This window comes from Portunus trituberculatus, chromosome 23 (genome assembly GCF_017591435.1).
Source record: "Portunus trituberculatus isolate SZX2019 chromosome 23, ASM1759143v1, whole genome shotgun sequence".
Taxonomy (NCBI): domain Eukaryota; kingdom Metazoa; phylum Arthropoda; class Malacostraca; order Decapoda; family Portunidae; genus Portunus; species Portunus trituberculatus.
This window is the reverse complement of record NC_059277.1, coordinates 12,695,820-12,719,612: the sequence shown is the minus strand read 5'-3', so window position 1 is coordinate 12,719,612 and position 23,793 is coordinate 12,695,820. Positions and strand designations below refer to the sequence as shown.

Here is a 23,793-nt window from a genome sequence, read left to right as displayed (position 1 = left end):
AAAACTTGCACAGAATAGAACCATGAAAATACTTAGGAAAACCATGATTCCTTACACTAGAAAGACTATTGAAACTGACTAGAACTTATAAAACACCATTGAAAACTCCAATATCTTCCACCCAAGCCAGTTAAGTGTATGCATATCAGAGAGAGAGAGAGAGAGAGAGAGAGAGAGAGAGAGAGAGAGAGAGAGAGAGAGAGAGAGAGAGAGAGAGAGAGAGAGAGAGAGAGGAGAGAGAGGAGAGAGAGAGGAGAGAGAGAGAGAGAGAGAGAGAGAGAGAGAGAGAGAGAGAGAGAGAGAAGAGAAGAGAAGAGAAGAGAAGAGAAGAGAAGAAGAAGAGAAGAGAAGAGAAGAGAAGAGAGAGAAGAGAAAGAAAAGAAAAAGAGAGAGAGATAAGAGAAAGAAACAAAAAGAGAGAGAGAGAGAGAGAGAGAGAGAGAGAGAGAGAGAGAGAGAGAGAGAGAGAGAGAGAGAGAGAGAGAGAGAGAGAGAGAGAGAGAGAGAGAGAGAGAGAGAGAGAGACTGGGCACTACACAGCAACACCCTGCCAGTAAGGCCCATGACTCTCTTCCCTTGCAATACAGTGAGTGGCTGACCCTGCCACACAACACTCTCCAGTGAGTCCCATTATCTCAGTACACCTGTTAACATTAATAAAGTTGTTCTTGCAATGACCTCCCGTCACACCTTGCCACACCCCACACTGCCAGCATGCCAGGACTCCAGCAAGTAGGAAACATTGGCACCACTGAGGCATTACTCTGACACTGCTAACACCAAACACTTGGCTGTTTGTCAGCTAGAGAAATAATCTTAACCTGATGAAATTCTTTTTAAATCTTTTATAAATTAACAACCAACAATAATTAACAAGCTAGTATGTGGCTGAGGCAGCCTCAGCAGGGCACATGTCCACCACAACAATACACCACAGGGTTCTGGTAGGTCAACTGTACCACTCACCACTGTACTGCCGCTGCTGCCACACTGCCACACCACTCAGGTACCGTCTAGCTAAGCTCTCCGCCGCTGATATCAGAGGGAGGGAATGCATCGCTGAAGCAAGCACTGTAACATAGCTCTGGCACTTATAAAGAAAGCTGGGCTTGTATGCTCTTATAGTAAATGTTTACTGGCACCTTCAATGCTATTTGGAAATCACCCCTTAGTTCTTACAGCAGAGAGCACATGCTATAGGACTAGTGCATAAGAGTTATCAAAAGTTACGTTGGTACTTTTACAAAAATACTTAATCTTATAATTTGTAAACAAAGCAAAGCAGACTTGGCTCAGCCAGCCGGCAGGGTATGTGTCCGGGGCAAGACCAGGCCACTCCAGGCCCCCAGCAGCAGAGCGGCGGCCACCACCAGGTGGTTGCTGGCCGTGGGCCGGGCTGAGGCTGAGCTGCCTACATTGCAGTATGATGTTGTGCAGCAGGAGGTGCAGGAGTGGATCTAGAGGAGAGTCACTACTTAGCATTGGTGTATACTTAGGTCAGAAACAATGTAGCATGTGTTGCCATTACAAGCTTTACACTGCTGGGCCAACAAACCATCAAATTGCTGGGCCCTTCATCCCATGAAGGCTCCATTACCACTACCACTACCATGCTAGATGTGCCTCAGGGACGTGCTCACCCACAACGAGCAAACCTTCAGAGCACAAATAAGGCATGTGTCTATCTAAACTCCTACCAGTGTTACTGCACCTGACACTCCTGCATTGTAATTCCTTTCTTATCAAACAAAACACGAGCCTCTTTAATGTGATGAAACATTTTGCTTGTTTAATAATGCATTACTTTTGTGTTCCAGGCAAAGAAATATAATCTATGTCTTTCCATGGAAGCATCAAGCTAAGTCTTGGTGCATGGACCCTTTTAGTGTTTAGTGGCTGATAAGTTTCCCCTCCAAGGTCTATTCCATCTCTGACACCTCTATCTTCCTTCCTTTGATCAGAGGACTGGCTCATGATAACATCATAAATGTTTGCTTATTGTGAGTGTTTGAACAACTTTCCCCACCCTGGAGAAAGTCATGGCCTCAAGCCACACAGCAGCCCAGGATGTACTGGTGTGTCCAGGGGACTGTCTTGGTGGTGGTGGTGATGGTGTTAGTGCTGTCTGCCTTTATGTGAGGACAGTCACCCAGAGGACACTGCAGTGTAATGGTTGGCACACCTGCCCACCAAGTAGAAAGTCCGAGGTTCAACTTCTGGACTGTGCCATTAGTTCTTATAACAGGTTCCCTTTAACCAAGTTTGAGAAATTTTGTTTACTTTACCAAACACAAAATATCTTAAAATGAAGATGGAAATAAATAAATAAATAAATAAAAATACATATACTACCAGTGTTACTAGAATATACGTACTGCGCTGTTCACAAAACTACAAAGAATAACGTCTGAGGGCAAGGTGAATCAGGTGATGCAGCAGCTGTACATTATAGCTCAGGCACATCCCACACGCTGCCTTTCCCCAGCCAGCACAGCCCAGCTGCCATGTACGGGATGGGAGGGTCTCTAAACCTACCACAAGCACTGCTGCCTGAATGGTGTGAGTTTCCCGAGCAATGACATGAATGTCTGAACAAACAATCTGGAGCTACCATGAGTACTGCAGTAGAACAAGTCACCATGTCACCTTCAAGGCAGTGGGTATGGTGGCACGTGGCAGCTGCACACCACACCACACACACACACACAACACAAGCTGTGTCATGTATTACATCTACATCAATGTGATTACCTTGTTACATTGTGTATATTGTATACCTATGTATTTACATCAAAGACACAGGAAATTCACTTTGAGTAAAAACATCACACTGCCCACCCAGCTAGCACTCACCTTGGTCCTGTCGCCAATCACCACACAGGACGGGCTGCAGTCGGCGGCACAGGTACGGTTCACACTCAAGTTCCTCGCCTCAGCTCCTGCCTCCACCACGTACCAGATGCGATTCACCTGCAGGCAACACAAGGCATGAGGGAAGCTGCAGCAACATAGCAGGAGAACACAACATAATGGAGGCTGCAGTAACCTAACAAATCCTCATCCAACAAACCTAGTATAATAAATATATAATATGAGGGATAACCAGCATCTCTCTCTCTCTCTCTCTCACCGTGCAGAACACTTCCTCTGGGTTACACATCTTGGTGAGGGTCATGTTCTCATAGTCCAGGTCGTAGCAGTCTGGCCCTTGTGTGTGAGCCAGGCAGGACCAGCAGGTGAGGGGACCCTGCTGCTGCCTGGCCACCACCCCCACAGCCACCACTGCCACCGCCATCACCACCACAGCCAAGAAGACCGGCAAACACTGCCCATCACTGCTGAGGTCACTGCAGAGAAAGAGTATTGTGTTAGATGACTCCGGTCAGTAATGCAAGAGTTGACCAGTGTCTTCAATCAGTCATCCCTTTTCCTGGTATACCTAAGAACTCCCTGCCTCCTCAGTGGTGGATTCATGGGGGAGCAATGTGTTCTGGACCTCCAAGCTGCCTGTCTCAGATTGATTAATTATTCTCAGTTACTGAATACGATATTTGTAATTCAGTTTGAAAAAGGAAAAGGAAAATGTAAATTCAATCACACATTTTAAGTCATTATGTAAACAAGAGTCACCTCTGTAATAGTTTTAAGAGTAGATTTGACACCTTTCTTTCATTGCCAACCTGATGCAAGAAAACTAAATTCTTCATTCCTTCTGTGCTCACTGAGTCAGTTTCCATTGTAATATTTTTTTCCAGTATCAATCTAATCTGACAAAATTAGTTCATGGCCAGGTTCATGAAATATATAATTATTGGGAATTTACTAAAAACACAAGTGTTATACAGCCTAAGTACAGTAAATTAATCTAACCTGGAATGCTGGTTTGCTTACAGAGCCAGGACAGTACCAGCACCACCTAATTATTTGCAAAGTTTACAATGTATCCTCAGCCTGACAAGTAATTTGGTGCTACCTAAATTATTTTAATCCCTGGTTTAGTGACTGAGTTACCATATTCCATTTTGCCAACATTCAGTCATTATCTGCTGAAAGTTTCCTTGCAGTGTATGCTGTAGGCTATAATTGAGTAAGATAGAAGAGTACAGGTGTGGCAGACTCTTATAAGCAACATTTTATGGGGAAAGTATATGTTCAGTGTGTGGATCTGGCCATAAAATTTATTTTCACTGTTCTTTATTGTTGTTCATTTACTTTTTTGTTGATTCTGTTTTATGTATGCTTGTTGTTGGAAATTAGTATTTACCAGCATTCCTTTATTCATAAGGCTGACGCTACATTTACCTCACTATTGGGCAGGGCTATAAACCGAAGCTACAGGAAATTATGGAGTAAAAGTAGTAAAACGTGAATAGTCTTATGGCCTTATAAGAGTAAAAAATGACAGTTAGTAGGCCATTGTTTTGGAAATTAATTTACTTAACCAAACCAACTACTCTAATCAAGGTAAGACCACCCACAACAAAATATTCTGGATCCACCTCTGCTTCTGTATTTCCTCCTTCCTATGACTTGAACTCATGACACATCCTATAACTATGAATATACCCTATTGACCTCTCTTTGGGACTAGCATCCCATGTACCTTTCTTCTTTCTCCCTCTATCTGTCTCCAACAACTGCAGCAAACCTTGGGGTCTGGTGGGAAGGTGGGATTTTGCAGTGAAGCCAAGATTAACTCCTTCAATAGTGGGACACATTTTTACCTCAAGATTTCTGTACAAGTAGACCATTTTATTGACATTAGGAAGGGTGTATGGAAGGCAGATGATTAATGGCCACAGTCTTCACTATCTTAATCCTTCACATAAGTTCTGAAGCAGTATAACATCATCAAATAGTAACCAGAATGAATATGGAACAGTGTCATGGTAGGTACTCAAGTGGTTAACCAGATTGGGTCCGCTATTTCAAGTCCAAGGATGAAAAACACCACTTTGAAAACGAGCTACTTCAAACCCAAGGCCCTCACCTAACCTTAACCTAACATGCAGATGAGCTTACGCCATGCCATACTGAAGCCAACGTACAAACATACGCACTACTGATAGAACCAGCAAGGTGTTGACAGGATATTAAGGTACATTTTGAAGATTAGTTAACAATGTCTTCCTGCCACACCTGTATGGACCACACGCATACTACCTGAGAGAGAGAGAGAGAGAGAGAGAGAGAGAGAGAGAGAGAGAGAGAGATTCAGACAATACACACTTCAATACAATAATACAGAGGTGAAGTGTGTTCCCTGCCACCACACCAAAGCAGGACATTCCAGGTGTTTCAACACTCATTAACACACCTTGCAGGCTCATCGCGGCGTGGCAGGCAAGGTGGCTCTGCTCTGCCCACCTGGGAGTGAGGATAATGCGTGTCTACAGCAGCATTGCGCCCCGTGGAAATTGTTCACGCCCAGCCGACTGTCAGTGTGTGGCGGGAGTTGCGCAGTCCACGAGCCCAAACATTTCCCTAGATACCTGCCATGCCTGCCTACACACACACACACACACACACACACATTGCCTATGCTGTTCAATATATTTTTTCCCCCGTCAGTGTTTGTTAGTGTAGTAAAAGAAAGCGTTTATTCATTGGTAGCCGCGCTCTCCTCTATGGCTAAGGCAGGAAATTTATACTAATGTCACTGCATGAGGATAATTTGTCTGCAGTGTTGTCTTTCTTTTCTCTTCGTCGTATTTCCTTTTTTTTTTCATAATGTTTCAGTCTTTTATTTCTTCATCCTATTTATCTTCCTTCCGTTTTCGTTTTCTTTCTCATTTATTTATAGTCAAAAAAAAAAAAAATCAAGGGACTAATAGAGAGATCCTGAAATAATCGTAAAATGGGGAACACACACACACACACACACACACACACGGGTCATGAATAATAGATATATGGATGCACAGAGACCACGTTTTCCTACATATCACATGACATCCTTACATAATTATTACTCTTGCATACATAAATCCACCTCCCAGTCACACTCAGCCATCACAGTCACAAGCTTAATTCCTTCGTGATGTGGTGAAATGAACAATAAAAGCCTTGTAACTTTCTGAAAGGTGTCAAACTTAAGTCACTCTACAGCATGGATCGAATATTTATCACTATGACGTGCGTAACAAACAAAAAATAAAATAAAATAGTAGTCAATAACCAAAATACAATGATACAAAAAGGATACATAATCAGAACAAACGCATAATTTAACCTTTATATTGCACAGGACCACACTTAGGGCTTTAGTTGAAATGTGGCAGATTTTTAAGGATTTTTTTTACATGGTTCCAGTGATAGATTAACAAGATTTCCACATTATTAACAGGAGAAACCATACTAAGAACCTTATTAATCATCTCTGCGGCCTTGGAAAGAGAACATACGGCATTTGAGAGTATAATAGGATCACAACACACGCCAAGACACCCTATCAGATTTCAGGCAAGGAGCGGCGGGGTGTCTGTTTCTGTGTCTTTACCAAATGTTAATAATGATTCCTTGTTAAACTGTTACTAGAATCATGAAATCCCTCCTTTATATCTTCTTATATTGGCAGGTATAATAGTCGAAATAAGGCAATTATTGAATTAAAATGCTGTCATATATGAAATCTGGAACTCTGGAACTCTCTGCCTGCTTCTGTATTTGTCTCTATGATCTGAACTCATTTTCAGAGGAAAGTTTCAAGACATTTATCCTCTTTTGGCTTACTCTCTCAGACCTGCTCGGGTACTGGCATCTAAGTGTGCCTTTTTTGTTTAATCGTCTTAGTTGTCGTTGCCCAGATTTCCTCTCATATAGAATAAATAATAATAATAATAATAATAATAATAATAATAATAATAATAATAATAATAATAATAATAATGTACTCGTAGAAGATTCCCTCCTAAACTTTCCTAAGAATCACAAAACCACTCTTGAAAAACCCTCGTAACTTCCGCCAGTCTCTACGAAGACTCGGACTGAGACGCGGGAATATTAAGAAATATACTCATGCATATCTGTAGCCTAATTATTCTTTATTAAACTATCAATAGCATCATATGAGACTATAATCCTTGAAAATAACCCTTGCAATTTCCATTAACGTCGAGGTAAGCTATTGAAATACGATTGTCATGCATTTGAAGTCGAGTGATCATGCTGTTCTTCACTTTTTTGCATTTACAACAGCATAATGCACTCTTGAGATATTACATGCATCGTTTTAAGGAGCGTCTTAGATAACAGACAGAAAAATTAATAAAGAAAATAGATAAAGACAATTCATAATAAAAAGAAAAGATAAAATAACTGAAAAACAAGATATCTCCCCTAAAAAATATATGCATAAAAGAAGAAAAAAGAGGAAATAGACACCAAATTAAAGATAAACTAAGTAAAGAAATCATTAAATGAGGAGAAAACAAGATGATAAACAAGAAACATGAAACAACACAAATTGAAATAATGACCACCGGATAAATTCTAGGGAGATTAAATGAAAAGAAAAAGAAAAAGAAAAGAAAAGAGATAAAAAGAAAAAAAGAAAAGGAAAAAAAGCTAACTGATGAATAAGATATATCAAACCAGAAACAAGATAAAGAAAACCAGAAAACCAGAAAAACACAACGAAAAAGGAAAAAAATAAAAATAAATACCTAAATCACAGAAAAGACTACGAAAATGAGAATTACGTTTATTAGAAAAAAAACATTAATAAAAGGACGGTAAAAAAAAAAACGTGCGAGGTGACTATTAACTGTCAAAAAGCCATAAAAAATAGGAAAAGTAAAAAAAAGACACCTGAAATATAGAAAAAGACCATAGAAATAACTAAATGAAGACAAGAAAAAGACATGCACAAGGTAACCATCAACTATCAAAAACCAAACAATAAAAAAATAAGAAAATAAAAACACACCTTAACTAGAAAAAAAGACCACAGAAATAACAAAATGAGAAAAAGAAAGACATGCGCAAGAAGACCGTCAGCTGTCAAGATGGCGGTGAATGTACACAAACGCTGAGTAATACTGACACAAGGCGGCCGGTGCGTGCTTCTCCAGGCTTGAATAATGGTAAGTCAGCCCTCTATTAACCCTTAAATGAGGGGGATGTATAGAGGAAGACAAGGGGAAGTTAATTAGAGGGATAATTGCCTGGTATTTTGTGTCCGTGAGGGAGAAATGAGGGAAATATTGGAGGGATATGTAGATTTTTAATTATTTTTTCGTGTATTTAAATTCTTTATAAAGATTTGGTGATATATAATTAACAGGGAAGGATTTTGCGATTATTTGTGTCAGTGAGGGAGAAAAAGAATAATTTGTGGTTTTTCGTGTATTTCTATCTTTTTAATGCTGTGGTGATATTTAACTAAACAGGGAAGGATTTTGTGGTATCTTATGTCTGTGAAGGAGAAATGAGAGAAATTATGTTTTTTTTTTATGGATTTCGTGTGCATTTTTCTGTATTTAATTCTTTTATAATGCTGTGGTGATATTTAAATGACAGGACAGAGAAGAAATTTGAGATATTTTATGTACGTGAGGGAGAAATGAGGGAAAAAATAATTTGTGGATTATTTTTTTTTATTATTTTTTTATGTATTTCAATTTTTTTTCTTTGATGAAATTTAACTAAAGGAGAATGAAGGGAATAATTTTGTGGTCCATGGGGAAAATAAATGATGGAAATAGAGGAGGGTTTTGTGAATTTTGTGTGCATTTATTCTGTATTTCAATGTTTTATAATGCTGTGGTGATATTTAAATGACAGAGAGGACAAGGAAGAATTTTGAGATATTTTGTGTACACGATGGAGAAATGAGGCAAACAAAGGAGGGTTTTGTGTATTTCAATCTTTAACAATGTTTTAGTAATATTTAAGTGACAGAGAGGACAGGGAATGAAGGGAAGGTTTGTGTGATATTTAGTGTCCGTGAGGGAAAAGAGAGAGAAAAAGAAAAAAAAAAAAGGAGTATTGTGGATTTTCGGGTAGTGTTCTAATATAGACGTCCCTCCAGCTCTTCTCATACAAGTGGCACATCCATTTCTTTTACCATCTTACTGCATATTCCACAAACATCACTTGTATTTCTCTTCCTTTCCTGCGATAACTTATTTGTTGTTGTTCTTGTCCCCACCACTATGTTGAGACCTGGCTTCACTATCAGTCTATCTTCCCATCATATTTCTCCTCTTAAACTACTTTCTTCTTCTTCTTCTTGTGACCTTTTATGCTTTGTACCACTGGGTAGTTCCCATTCCCTGCAGTGTTTCAGTCTCACTTCTTCAGCAGCCTGCAGAAGGAGGAAACAGAGAGCAACAGGCAAGGAACACATCCATTTCCACTAACGTTTCCTCCACGCCTGCTCTAAAAACTCTTTGGCTGCTCCTACAATTGCCTTTCTATCTCTCTCTCTCATCTCTCCTTGGTATAGGCCCAGCACTGTGAGGATTCCACCTTCTTCCACCTCCTCTAGTCAGGACTCCATCTTCATCCACCTCCTCTGATCTTCTAACCCATTCTTGTTCTCCTATCACTGCCTTTACTGAGCCTGTCAATCTATCCCTCTTCTCTTCATACCTGACACATTCAACCACTCCAGAGGGAAAACAGTCCACACAGAGATTGAATGTAACCTCAAATAAATTCTTGTTACCAGTAAGGAGTGATAGTTCGCCAGGAAACACAGTTAAGAGCATTCAAATTAGACGGCAGACTTCACGGCCACCACACGCCACCATGACCAACCAGTCAGTCCTCTTTATCCCTTATTCGTTATCATATTTTCACTTATTTGTTACTCTCTTTGCTGTTTCCTCATATTCCCTTACTCATTATCCTCTTGCCCTATTTGTTATCCATTTTCTTTCTATCTGCTGTTTTATTATCATTTCCTCCTATTCTGTTATTCATTATCGTGTTTTTCATTTCATTTCTTCCTAATCTTCTTCGTTATCCATTTTTCTTTCAATCTGTGTTTTATTCCCATTTCCTGAATTTATTATCCATTTTTCTTTCAATCTCCCATTTTATTCCCATTTCTTCCATTTATTATCCATTTTTCTTTCTATTTCCTGTTTTATTTCCATTTCCTCCATTTATTATTCATTTTTCTTTCAATCTCATGTTTTATTTCCATTTCCCCCATTTATTATCCATTTCTTTCTATTTCCTGTTTTATTCCCATTTCCTCCATTTATTATGCATTTTTCTTTCCATCTCCCATTTTATTTCCATTTCCTCTATTATCCATTTTTCTTTCTCTCTCCCTTTTTAATCCCATTCCCTCCATTTATTATCTCTTCTCCGTCTTTCCCTTGTTGACCAATAGCGTGGCTTCATATATGTGAAATCAAATCAGCTGGATGAAAACAGGAGCCGAGAAATGAGGAGAGCTGGAGGGATGTTTATATTAGGACAATACCAATTTCTGTGTCTGTGTATTTCAATCTTTTAAAATGTTTTGGTAATATTTTAGTGACAGAGAGGACAGGGAATAAAGGGAAGGATTTTGTGGTATTGTGTGCATTGTGAGGGAGAAATTTATTAAGATCTTTGTATTTTTATCTCTTGTATACCTTCAGTAGTCTTTTGAGTGTACAGAAGATGCGAAGGAGAATCTTTTAATGTACATGTATGTGAGGGAGAAATAAAAAGGGAGATTTATCATTTATTTGTGTATTTGTGTGTGTGTTTGTTTGGTAACATTGAAAGAGTATTTATATTTTAAAACGCATTTTCTCTCTCTCTCTCTCTCTCTCTCTCTCTCTCTCTTTTCATTTCTTTCCTTTCCCTTCCCTTTCCTACCCTTCCCTTCCTCCTTCCTTCCTTCCTTCCTTCCTTCCTTCCTTCCCACACCCTGACCTTCTCGTCTCCACAGGCTCGCCGCTATGACTCGAAGACCACCATCTTCTCCCCCGAGGGTCGGCTGTACCAGGTGGAGTACGCCATGGAGGCCATCGGACACGCCGGAACCTGTCTTGGGATTCTGGCCAAGGACGGCATTGTGTTGGCCGCTGAGAAACGCAACACCAACAAACTCCTGGATGACGTCTTCCTCTCTGACAAGATATACAAAATTGATGAGTAAGTTGTTGGTGTTACTTTTCTTATTTTTTCTTGTTTTTCTTTGCTTTTCTTTTTCTTCATTTATTTTTATTTTCTCTCTCACAAGATATACAAAATTAATGTGTGTGTTGTTTTTTCTTGTCTTTTTTTTTCTTTTCTTCTTTTCTTTGCCTTTTCCTCTTTTCTTTGCTTTTCCTTCTTTTTTTCTTTTCTCTACAAAATTTATGAGTGTTGTTTTGTTGTCTTTTTTTTTCTTATTTTCTTTGCTTTTCTTTTCTTCTTTTCACTTTTTCCTTTTTTCCCTCCGACAAGATCTACAAAATTGACGAGTGCATTGTTTTTCTTCTTTTCTTAGTTTTTTATCTTTTCCTTCTTTTCTTTTTCCTCAGACAAAATCTACAAAATTAATAAGTGCTTTGATTTTTTTCTTTTCTTCTTTTTTTCCCCCCTCCAAGACAAGATATACAAAATTAATCACTAGGTTCTTTATTTCTTCTTTTTCTCTCAACAAATTTGCTGAACCTGGTGCTGACCCTGTGTATTCCTGCAGGGACATGGCATGCTGTGTAGCCGGCATCACCTCTGACGCCAACGTGCTGACCAACGAACTGCGCGCCATTGCCCAGCGACACACACTTCAGTTCGGCGAGCCAATCCCTTGCGAACAGCTTATCATGCGGCTGTGTGACATCAAGCAGGCGTACACTCAGACTGGAGGTGTGTGTGTGTAGGGGGGGGATTGGTGGGTGGTCTTGTCCTTGCATGCACTCTCTTGTTATCTCTCTCTCTCTCTCTCTCTCTCTCTCTCTCTCTCTCTCTCTCTCTCTCTCTCTCTCTCTCTCTCTCTCTCTCTCACACACACACACACATTGCTTCTTTCATTCACATCTACTTCTCAAGCAACCCATGTGTGTGTGTGTATTTACCTAGTTGTAGATTTACAGGGCCTGGGCTTTATGCTCGTGTGGCCCTGTCTCCATATCTACACTTATCCAATTTTTCTTTAAAACTATGCACTCATTGCTGACACCACTTCCTCACTCAAACTGTTTCAAGTCTCAACACATCTTTGAGGGAAAATATATTTTTTAACATCTCTCAGACATCTTTCCTTCCTCAGTTTCTTACTATGCGATCTTGTGCTTCTAATGTCATATTCTTCTCTCAGGATTAGTTTCATTATCCACTTGATCCATTCCGTTAATCAATTTATAAACTTGTATCAGATCCCTCTCTCTCTTCTCTGTTCCAGGGTTGGTAGATCCATAGCTTTTAGTCTCTCCTCATATGTCATCCCTTTAAATTCTGGAACCATTCTTGTAGCCATTTTTTGTAGTCTCTCCAATTTCTTTATATGTTTCTTTTTATGAGGAGTCTACACAACTCCTCCATATTCCAATCTGGGTCTTATTTTAGTACTTATCAATTTCTTCATTTCTTTGTCCATGTAGTGAAATGCTACTCCAATATTCCTTAGCAAATTATATGTCTCTGAAAATTCTATCAATATGGCTTACCGGTTGATTGTTTTCTTCCATCGTCACTCCCAAGTCCTTTTCCTTTTTACTTTTTCTAGTTCTACTCCATCTCCCTGTGTGTGTGTGTGTGTGTGTGTGTGTGTGTGTGTGTGTGTGTGTGTGTGTGTGTGTGTGTGTGTGTGTGTGTGTGTGTGTATGTATGCCCCTAACCGATTTCATCCCTAGGCAAGCGTCCATTTGGTGTGTCGATCCTCTACATGGGGTGGGACAACCGGCACGGCTACCAGCTGTACCAGAGCGACCCATCCGGCAACTACTCCGGCTGGAAGGCAACCTGCATTGGTAACAGTAGTACGGTGAGTGGCAGGGCACTGGTGTGTTGGTGATGTGCTGGTGTGACACAGGACTCCTTGATCTTGTGGAGGGAATAGAATGTACCTTTTCACTCTGTCCATCTATGTTTCAGTTTGTTGGTCTGTTCATGAAATACTTAACCCTTTGAATACCATGACGTGTTCGTATATTCACTCTGGTTACTATTTGGCAATTCTATACAGCTTCAGAAACTTATGTGGGGATTAGAATAGTGAAGACTGTGGGCATTAACCTTGTGCTCCATAGACCCTTTCTAATGTCAATAAAATTGTCTAATCACAACAAAAACTCAAGGTAAAAATGTGTCCCAGTACTTAAGGAGTTAAAGAAGTTAAAGAGGTGACTGGGTTAGAAGAATCTCCAACCATTTCTGTCCTTACATTCATTTCTTACTTGGTGCATTCCTTGTGTTGGGCAGGACTGAGGAGATGGGAAAGTGTTGTGTTGGAGGAGAGTGAAAGTATTCCATGCAGAAAGAATAGCAGATTTTGTCCTTTCCTGAGTTCCAATATTTTCACATGGATTTGAAATACATCCTCAGCAAATTAGGTTGTGACATTGGCTCTAAGATCAAAGTGCATGGAGTTGGAGTGAACAGCGTGTATGTGTGTCTCCCCTGCAGGCAGCCGTGTCCATCCTGAAGCAGGAGTACAAGGTTGGTGAGACAGACCTGCATGAGGCACTGTTGCTGGCGCTGAAGGTGATGAGCAAGACGCTGGACATGACCAAGCTGAACGCCGAGAAGCTTGAGCTGGCCACGTTGGTGAGGAAGGCGGAGCATACAGAGATCATTGTGAAGCCCGTGGAGGAGGTGAAGAAGCTGATCAAGGAGCATGAGGAGCGTGAGGCGGCGGCCGAGGCATCCAAGCAAGACAAGTCCACCCCCAGTACAAGCAAGCCTAAAGCCTAGCCTAGCCTAGCCTTGTGAAGTGAAGTGAAGGTAATAGTCTGTTTTCAAAATCTGAGCCTGTTATGGTTATTGCATCAAGTGCTGTACTGATATCCAAGGTGTCTTGTGGCAACTTTACCTTTTTTTTTTTTTTTTTTTTTTTTTTTTTTCCTTGTGAGAGATGTCTTTGCTTAACCCACAAAATACTTAGATATAGCACTTTATAATAAAATGTCTTAAAAAATACTGAGGTTCATTACTCCACAATGAACACAAGCAGTAAGTAAGTAAGTGGTGTTGCAGCAACTCACACCTCGGAACATGACACCAAGCAACACTCAATAGGGACTCATAGGATTAGAGACTTTGGTGGTGATGATTCTTGCCTGGGTAAATGTCTTTAAAGAGTCTGATGCTTGCCATTCTGTAACCAGGGAGGGAAGGAGGGAAGGAGGGTCCAAGACAGACTCATAGACACACCTCAACTTATGTCAGCAAGATTTTCATGTATTTATCTTTATTTTTTATGCAAAAGGGACACTGGCCCAGCTCAACAAAGTGAAAAAAGAGTCCCACAAAGATTTCAGTCTAAATCTGTCTCCTGTATTCAGAAATGCCTTTCCCTCTCACTATGACAATATTCCAAGGCCACAAAGAAAACCAGCTGGGTTTTCAAGATGGTTCCTCCTTTTAATAAACTAGAAATCTTGCCAATCCATCACCAGAACCATAAAAATACTCTATAAGTTTAAAACACAAGTATCTTCAATTGGAGCCTTTGGAAAGCAGTGATGACGAGAGAGCAAAGCTTTTTCAGAATACAGGCCACACTGTGTCTCATAAAGCCAGATTTGTAAAAGTTTACCCCTGGCCATTTCTGAACCTTTGTTAATGATAGCTATAGTTTTTATTTATTCCTCATGCATTTTTTCCTCTTAAATGAAGTCAAGTTGTAGGAAGAGAGAAATACAGGAGCAGGCAGGGAGTTCCAGAGTTCACCGGAGAAAGGTATGAATGAATGAGAGTACTGGTTAACACATCAAAAGTATTCAGTTTACTACGACTTTGCTTCACAGTTCTGCAGTTATCTAATCAATGTCTAAAGCTTTGTCACTCTTTAGCTCATGTGTTGCTTCTTTTCTATCTTTTTTGGTTTTGTAAGCACTAGGTTGGTGTGTGAGTTCTTGGTCATTTTTTCTTACTCCACACCAAATCATTCAATTTTTTATCTTATCACCTCCATAATGCATTCCACTATTGTTCTCTCTCTTGCTATCCCTATCTCTTCTCTACCAATTCTTCCTTGCAGCAATCTTTCTCTATTTAGGCAGTTATATGCTCATACTAAATTACTGCTTTCTCTTCTTTTTTATTCAGTAAATCATCAAAAAATGCCTCCTTGCTACTCACTCCTCCCTCTCTTCATTCTCACAGTCCCTCTCTACCCACACCCCCTCCAGTAACTGCTATTTCCCAGCTTAGTCCCTGTTCAGTCAGTGTTTCTAGTAACCCTTTTCCTTGGACATTCCTTCATCTAATCTAATCATCTAATCTTCATTCTACTCTAATTTAACTCCTGGAAATTACATTCTCACTCATTTCACTTCTTTTCCCACTAGTCTTTACCTCTTCTCATTTTGCTTTCTCCTGTCAGCTTCTTCACTCATATCTAAGTCAGCCAGATGTGGAAAATTCTTCCTTTTAGGCAGATGCTCAGATTCCAGTTAGTAAATTTGCCTGTTTGACTGTTGAACAATTAACTGGGTGGCTTTAAATTCTTAAACATTCAGATTCAGGTAAATTTCTTCACACACCCCTCTTCTTTACACATGTTGCCTTCAGTTGACTCACACACACCCACCACCAACCCTCCTTACTCAAGTCACAAATGAACTCACCTCACACCAGCGGGCATGGCTTGCCCCTCACAGCCTCCTCAGGTGTGCCTCACGGGGACCAACACACCACTGCCCTCACTCTGTCAGGCCTCACCACCATTGGTGCCTGTTGCTGTTCTTGTTGCTGTGTGTGCACTGCAAACAAACATTTCCTACTCTGTCATATTCTAGAATGATGACCCCAAAAATATTTTGGTTGAATATAACTTGGAACAGTGGTGTCTTGTATTTTTGTATTTGGGAAACTGAATGTCTTCCATGTATCTCTCTCTTTTGACTAAGTGTGACTAATGTGGACTGAAATAAAAAAATCAAATACAGATTTAGTTATGCAAGAAGACCATTAGAGCCAGAAAAATACAGAATAAAATTAACTATATCTGTAAAGACAGTGTGTCACAGGACTATCCCACACTCAACTTTATACATGAATGGATGAGCTGGAATGAGTCTTGCTTGGCAACAGCTAGCACTGCTCTGCCACACCCAGCACCTGGCATGCTGGCCACCAGTGTGACACCCACCACACCCACCAGCTTACACCTCACACCTTTGTGGTGACCCTGTTCTCCAGGACTCCCACCACACCTCTGAGGGCATGTAGTAGTAGTAGTAGTAGTAGTAGAAGTAGAAGTAGAAGTAGAAGTAGAAGTAGTAGTAGTAGTAGTAATAGTACATACAGTGGTTCATTATGATAGGATAGCAATAGGGACAGTCTGGTAGGTACTTTTTAATACAGGAGCACTGCAAAGCAGCGCCTTTGGAAGACTAGCAGAACTAGGATTACAGAACTTAGTTCCCTGCACTGGTTGCGCAAATATTTCAAAGCCACACTGAGTGTACATTAGAATACACAGGCAAGACTAAGTGTGTACTATATGTTATAGTAAGTAACTCTTCTAAACTACTTCACATGAGTTTTGTGTTACAGTGTGCTGTCCATGTCAATGTGCCACTCCTTGGTGACTTGGTGACACGCCCCACAACACTACAACTGTACATGATCAGGATCAGGATCAGGATCAGAGCCACGGCCACCAGAGTACAAACTTCACGCCTCACTTTGGAGGAGTGAGGAAATAAAATATGTACACACGTCGTAAATGAAAGTAATCCAAAGTGAAGAATGTGCATGACAAAGTAAAGTAAAAGATATTCTCTACTAAATACTTAAAAAATATACTATTTAATGAAATATAATAATAACTACTTGGAATTATTCCTTAAATGTTAACATAGAGTAATTATCATTGACGGTTCTTACTTCGGAAATCCCTGAGAAAGGATTAGTGGGTAGAAATACAAATGTTGCTGGTTTTTGTCTGCAAGACTAATCTTGTCTAATGTATAAAGAAATTAAAGATTCTGGCAGCCTTAAATTTGTGGTGTTTGAATGCAAGAATGAGATGTCTAGCGAAGCAAACTCTGGTTGTGTGCTGTGTCTGCACAGTGAGTGACCTCTGACTAATGAGACATGAAAGATGCCTGCCTTTCATGGGACATACTGTTTCCTTACAGACCTTGGACAATTGATCTCTCAGTACAACAGTGTCTTGCTGCCACACTGAGCAGCGGCCCAGTGGCCCAGCACCACACTGAGGCAGTGACCACCACTGTCTCTAGGGATGCCTTGCTTCCAGGATCACTGGCACCACTGGTGACATCACTGCCACCTTGAGTACAAAGCCAACAGACACAAGCACTCATCACATCCTTAGTGATCAAAGAGACTCAAGTTTCATTACAATTCTAGTCACACAGGAAAGTCAACCAAGACAGTTTGCACCAATAACCTGCTTATTGCTTTTCTCCGTGAGTTAGCCAGTCCTACCAGCAAGTGCACACTGAACACTTATGTGAACACTGCTGGCAAACTTATGGCTGGCATCACCACCAATCCTACAAAGCTAATTAACAAAACCACCCAACTGAACAACTGTCCCAGGTCTTTAAGAACGACATAAAAGTTCATCTTGATTCTACTCCAGTGGATGAAGTGACCACATGATGCACTTCCTACAACATGAACCTCTCAAAACGTCAGCCTGGACTGCCTCTGCCAAGCACAGTCCTGGAGCACAACTGTATCTGTCTGTCAGCTGAGGAGTGGGGCAGCGCACTGCTCCCTCAAGGTGACACCTGACACACGGTCTGTATAGCTAAGATATTTGGCAGCACGTGGCTTCCTACACACAATCTATAAAATTCTTATAACTCAGCAGGCCCAGGGAGGCCTTGCCTCCTCCACTGCAGCACAGTTCCCTTCCTGATGGCAGGGCTGCTCAGCAGTCAGCACTGCCTTGGAGCTGCCTCAGGCCCAACCTGTGTTATGTTACTGACTATAATTTGCAACATTAATGACTCAAGTTTATGTCTTTATTTTTGTGATTTACATCCTGGTGCAGCTCAACACCTCATTCATCTTTGGTGGAGGGAAGGGATGCCTGCAGCAGTGCAGGAGTACAGGAGTGCAGGCCTGGTGGACGTCAGTACACAGCTATGTCCGCCCCATGATGTGCTTGCCACCTGTGATATCACAAATGATCAAAGATTCTTGTTTCATTACCTCCTCTCACAGGCATCTGGCCATTGTGGGACAGACACATCACCTACACACTTCTAAGACAAAGTTTTGTGCTTTTTATGCTGACCCACAGCAAAGTGCAGTGTGAGTCTGTGGTGATGCCACATGCCATCACCTCAGGTCCTGCCAGCATTATACAGATTTGGCACATCACAAAACACTGACCACATGCTTCATATAATTACAGTACTTTAAATTATCACTGCTTGCAGGAAATGCATGTGAGTGTAAAATTATACATAATGCTACAACACCAAAACCTCATTATGATGCTCTTTATTGAAAAAAAGTCTACACTAACCATCGCACCACCTCACAGCAAAACCCCGACACCACGTCACCACAAGGACCCTCCGGAGACACTCCTGGCCACATACCACACGCTGCTGCACGGAACACCTGGTGCCCTTACAGAGGTGAGTGCATTGTTACACCAGAGGAGGTGGCCATCAGTGACCGAGTGCACCATGTGCCACGACGCCAGCTGCTACTGCGGCGGCAGCCTGGGAACACGACTCGTAGCACTAGGAAAAGGTGGTCCTGTGTGGCGAGGGACACAGGGCTGGAAGGATCACCAGCATGTGTGCTTGGTGATGAAAGGAACTGATTCAAGGAACCATGAAGGATTCTCAAGTCTGTGCCTGAACAAGCAGGCTTAGAAAAATAGAAAAGCGTGAAAACACTGAGCTTCCTGCTGAATTCTACCCACTTTTCCATTATATAAACAGTCAAGTCCTTAACATTAGTAATATATATAGTATATATATATATATATATATTTATATATTCTGTAACACAGAGGCTCACTATTCACTACACACAAATTACACAGTCTGATCTTAAATATGCATTTCAGTTAATTCACTGAAAACTTGCTTGAGGACAAGTCTATATTAGTATCATACACACACTTGACGAATTGATACATTATTCAAAAGTTTTAAAGTTTTGTCTACCACAGTAAGTAGTACACACCATTACTACCTCCTCCCTCCCTCCAGCAGTACTATTACTTCAAACATCATAACTCTACAGGACAGGTCTACATCATCAAGTTCAATACAGGTCTCCACCTTTCCACACACAAACCAACACACACCAGTACTCAATTGTACTGCTACCTTCACCATCACTGTACTACAGTCTTGGGCCCCCCCTCTCCCCTTATCCCACCCCTGCCCCGTGCCTCCCGGACCCAAGCAGTCCTGTGACAAGGCTTCCCAACACAGCACAAGCTCCTCCGAGCAGGCAGATGACTCACAAGAATCGATCCTTGTATAAATGTTGAGGTGAATACACATTAATGTTAAGAGAATGCACGTAACTAATATCTTACATTAGTAAATCACAATCATACATTTCCAATCATGGAGGTCATCAGTTTGTGACCAGCATGAGCTACGTACGAGACTACCTACTACAACGCTAAGACTACAAGACCTACAGCGTAACATGACACAATGAAACTTGAACATGAATCAATAGTGTACTTGACGAACAATGCTTTCTGACAATGTGGTGAAATGAGAGGCGCTGACGAGACGCGGCGAGCACTCCATACGTGAACATTAGGACTTCCTTGTGATTTCCTTTTGAGATCAAGTGACATTTGACATGAGTGAGGGAGAGGGAGTGTCGGGGGCCGCAGAGGTACATGCAGTGGCGCGCAACCCAAATACTGAGACACGTTAACGCTTGTGGTGAATGGCGATGCGGCGGCGTCAAAACAGCGGCCAGGACTTATCAATGCTCGTGGTGGGAACATTCATAAAGACTCGGATCCCGACACCACACACACCATTCTGAAAACCAAGCGAGACATTAAGTGTACTGAAGTAGCCTCACCACCACCCCAAGCAGAGCCTCCAATACTCGACCAAGCTGTGAAAGAAACTGAGAACCTTGAATGAAACAAACAGGGCAGCAACAACACCATTAGGAACACCTGTCACTGTATCCCTGTCCTCGATCCTACTCTCTCTCAACACCAACCATTGAGTATCATGAGATATTGAACACTTTTCCTCCTCTTCTCTCTTTCTCTCTCATACTCGTGTTTCCCAAGCCACCACCCGACCAACCTGTTTGTTGCTGCTGTTGCTGCTGCTGCTGTTTCTGCGCATCACTCCCTCCCACTCAGTCTCCCTCCTTCTGCTCTCTTGATCGCAGTCTCTCCTGTCTCGCCCGCTTTCTGTTCTTTTTGCAATCTGAGAGGGAAAGGTTTTTGGTTTAATTTCAATGTGTTTTTGTTTTAAAGAGGGAGAAAAGAGGGTGAAATATATGTAGTAGCTAAGATTGTTGAAAGTTATGGTTATATCCTTGAAAGAATAAAAAAATAAATAATAAATAAGCCCAAGAAAAGTAAAATGACTGAAACTTACACGAAGAAAGTTGAAAATGTGCGAAAAACATGAGAACTACGTCAATAATAATGAGAGAGAGAGAGAGAGAGAGAGAGAGAGAGAGAGAGAGAGAGAGAGAGAGAGAGAGAGAGAAACCGTGCTCCTAGTGTGAATGAAGTGAAATGAAATTAAATGAATTAATGAAAAATGCTCTTTCCAAAACGACTTCATCTTGACACATCTCACACAGACATAGGATCGGATCACATATCGCTCGAATAGTCATATATAAAGGGAAGAAAATAAAACAAAACATAAACAAAAGAGCATCGCACTAAACACTATTGAATCCCACAATCAAGAACACATCTTAGGATTAAATGAAAATATAAACGATCAGATGTGGGATTGTATTATCTAACGGTCTAACCTCTCTCTCTCTCTCTCTCTCTCTCTCTCTCCCGGCCCGGTAGCTCAGTGGTTAGAGCACTGGCTTCACAAGCCAGAGGACCGGGGTTCGATTCCCCGGCCGGGTGGAGATATTTGGGTGTGTCTCCTTTCACGTGTAGCCCCTGTTCACCTAGCAGTGAGTAGGTACGGGATGTAAATCGAGGAGTTGTGACCTTGTTGTCCCGGTGTGTGGTGTGTGCCTGGTCTCAGGCCTATCCGAAGATCGGAAATAATGAGCTCTGAGCTCGTTCCGTAGGGTAACGTCTGGCTGTCTCCTCAGACTGCAGCAGATCAAACAGTGAAATACACACACGCACACACACAGTTAAGCTCCGTCCTTCCTTCTCTCTCTCTCTCTCTCTCTCTCTCTCTCTCTCTCTCTCTCTCTCTCCTGCATGGTCTTCTCTATCAATAAAAAAAAAAAAAATACTTGCGCTGTCACTAAAACCTTCAACACACACACACACACACACACACACACACACACACACACACACACACGTCAAAGAAAATTCATTACATCTGTTGAATTATTACAAGAATCGTGAAAATTAGTTAGTCTTGAAAATCCTAATGGTGGTTTCCAATAACGTTAGAATTACGAGGACATATCTGAAAATTCCATACATCCTTTTCAGCAGCCGATATGGATTACCACCAGAAGCGAAATACATAAATAAACAAATAAATAAATAAATAAATAAATAAAAAGAAAAAGAAAAACACACTTAACTTTCCCAAAATCTATTAAACTGTCACTGAAATAATAAAAAACTACTTTCATAACACCACTAACTTCCACACGTCTATTAAACTGTCACCAGAATCATTAAAACACTCTTAAAAACACCAATAACTTCCATACGTCCATTAAACTACGAGCAGGATTATAAAACACCCTTAAAAACACCATTAACTTTCAGACGTCTATTAAACTGTCACTAGAATCATTAAAACACACTTAAAAAAAAAAAACACCAATAACTTCCACATGTCTATCAAACTGTCATCATAAAAACACCCTTTAAAATCTGCAACTTTCACAACTCCTATCAAAACCATCGCTAGAATCACGAAAAACACTCTTATAAAAACCACAATAACTCCCACAAATCCATTTAACATTCAATACACACACGGAAACACCCTTAACTCCCTTCTGTACCATGACGCGCTTCCATATTCCTTCTTCTTCCTATCTGGCGATTTTATACAGCTTAAGAAACTCATGTAGGGATTAAAAAAGTGAGGATTGTGGCCATTAATCTTCTGACCTTCATAGACCCTTCCTAATGTCAATAAAATAATCTAATTATACCCAAAACTCAAGGTACAAATGCGTTCCAGTACTGAAGGGGTTAAAGAACTCCTAAACAATTGCTAAACTATCGCTATGCTCACCAAAACACACCTGTCATGAAATAGTCAAGAAAAAGACGTCAAATTATTCATGAAACGTGTGGGAAGAGAGAGAAAAAAAAAAAACGTCAAAGTAAAAGAACAGCAATAAGAAATAAACAATGATATAGAATTGTGCCGCTGGAAAGCTGAAAAGGCGAGGACTCCACCTAGTACATCAACATCTACATACATCTACGTTTGAGAGAGAGAGAGAGAGAGAGAGAGAGAGAGAGAGAGAGAGAGAGAGAGAGAGAGAGAGAGAGAGAGAGAGAGAGAGAGAGAGACCCACACACACACACACACACACACACACACACACACACACACACAGACACACACACACACACACACACACACACACACACACACACACACACACACACACACACACACACACAACTTACTTCGTCGTCTCCTCCTTCGCTTTCTCTTCTTCCTCTTATCGTTGCTTGAATCTCCATCAATACTCGTCACTTTCCGGCTGCCAATCCTCTCTACCACAGCTCCGCCTCGACCTGCGCCACGCTCCACGCTGTTCAGTCTCTCGCCAAGGCTCAACTCGTGCATTGTGGAGCCAGCGACCTGAGCCACGCCTTGGAGAACTCGCTGGCGTCTGATCTGCTGGCGTATCTCGTTCTGCTTCATCAATTCAAGCTGCTTCCTGCGCTGTTTGTTCTTCTTCAGCTTAAACGGTTGCTTGTGGCAGTCATCCGGCTTGGTGTGGTCTGAAATAAGGTGGTTTGTTAGGCGTGGTAAGGATTGGTGAGGGATTGTTTGAGGTGCTTGTGGTTTATGAGGGTTTTGGTTAATCATATACTTATTCTGGTTCATCTCGGTAATGTAAGAGTTCACCAGTATTCTCTCTCTCTCTCTCTCTCTCTCTCTCTCTCTCTCTCTCTCACCTATAATCTGTCCATCTCTTTAATCTGATGCAAGAGTTCACCAGTATTCTCTCTCACACGCAACTAGTCTGCCCATCTTTCTAATGCAAGAGTTTATTAGTATCCTTTCTCTCTCTCTCTCTCTCTCTCTCTCTCTCTCTCTCTCTCTCTCACACACACACACACACACACACACACACACACACACACACACACACATCTATTATGTCCACCTCCGTAATGCAAGAGTTCACCAGTATTCTCGATCATTCATCACCTTTTTCTAGTAAACTTCAGTGTAACTCCCTGACTGTTTCTATATTTCAGGGGAAGATTTCAAAACACTTAGTCTACAATTTCAGATGCTCCTTTTAACTTTTCTGTCGGGACTGGCACCTCAGTGGACCTTTTTA

At 41.1% G+C, this 23,793-nt stretch overlaps 3 protein-coding genes across 6 annotated transcripts in view; 1 reads left to right on the top strand and 2 right to left on the bottom strand.

Moving 5' to 3' along the window:
- Positions 1-455: 455 nt before the first annotated feature.
- Positions 456-6,409, bottom strand: LOC123507722. Its single transcript, XM_045260880.1, has 4 exons — positions 6,405-6,409; positions 3,131-3,347; positions 2,854-2,970; positions 456-1,457 (listed from the first exon to the last, which is right to left on the bottom strand). Exons 1-4 carry the CDS (start codon positions 6,407-6,409, stop codon positions 1,293-1,295), a joined length of 504 nt encoding a protein of 167 aa, XP_045116815.1. The 3' UTR covers positions 456-1,292.
- A 1,557-nt stretch (positions 6,410-7,966) lies between these two features.
- Positions 7,967-14,007, top strand: LOC123507817 (proteasome subunit alpha type-4-like). Its single transcript, XM_045261033.1, has 5 exons — positions 7,967-8,084; positions 10,895-11,100; positions 11,633-11,799; positions 12,786-12,916; positions 13,558-14,007. Exons 1-5 carry the CDS (start codon positions 8,082-8,084, stop codon positions 13,843-13,845), a joined length of 795 nt encoding a protein of 264 aa, XP_045116968.1. The 5' UTR covers positions 7,967-8,081; the 3' UTR covers positions 13,846-14,007.
- A 2,430-nt stretch (positions 14,008-16,437) lies between these two features.
- Positions 16,438-23,793, bottom strand: part of LOC123507816 (follistatin-A-like) — a 186,568-nt gene continuing 179,212 nt past the window's right edge. For 3 of the 4 annotated variants that reach the window (XM_045261030.1, XM_045261029.1, XM_045261031.1), the window contains exons 7-9: positions 22,904-23,224; positions 20,388-20,513; positions 16,438-20,108 (exon numbers count right to left, since the gene is read on the bottom strand). In XM_045261030.1, the coding sequence (XP_045116965.1) occupies positions 20,443-20,513; positions 22,904-23,224 (392 nt within the window). In that variant the 3' untranslated portion in view covers positions 16,438-20,108; positions 20,388-20,442. The remainder of the gene's footprint in view (positions 20,109-20,387; positions 20,514-22,903; positions 23,225-23,793) is intronic. The other variant, XM_045261032.1, reaches the window with a different exon arrangement.

What these genes read in the sequence shown, in the direction of transcription:
- LOC123507817 (XM_045261033.1), top strand. An exon ending in AAGATATACAAAATTGATGA is followed by an intron (nt 11,101 to 11,632) that starts GTAAGTTGTTGG and finishes GTATTCCTGCAG; the next exon opens with GGACATGGCATGCTGTGTAG. An exon ending in GGCGTACACTCAGACTGGAG is followed by an intron (nt 11,800 to 12,785) that starts GTGTGTGTGTGT and finishes TTTCATCCCTAG; the next exon opens with GCAAGCGTCCATTTGGTGTG.
- LOC123507722 (XM_045260880.1), bottom strand. An exon ending in CAGAGGAAGTGTTCTGCACG is followed by an intron (nt 2,971 to 3,130) that starts GTGAGAGAGAGA and finishes TGTTGCCTGCAG; the next exon opens with GTGAATCGCATCTGGTACGT. An exon ending in TGATTGGCGACAGGACCAAG is followed by an intron (nt 1,458 to 2,853) that starts GTGAGTGCTAGC and finishes ACTCTCCTCTAG; the next exon opens with ATCCACTCCTGCACCTCCTG.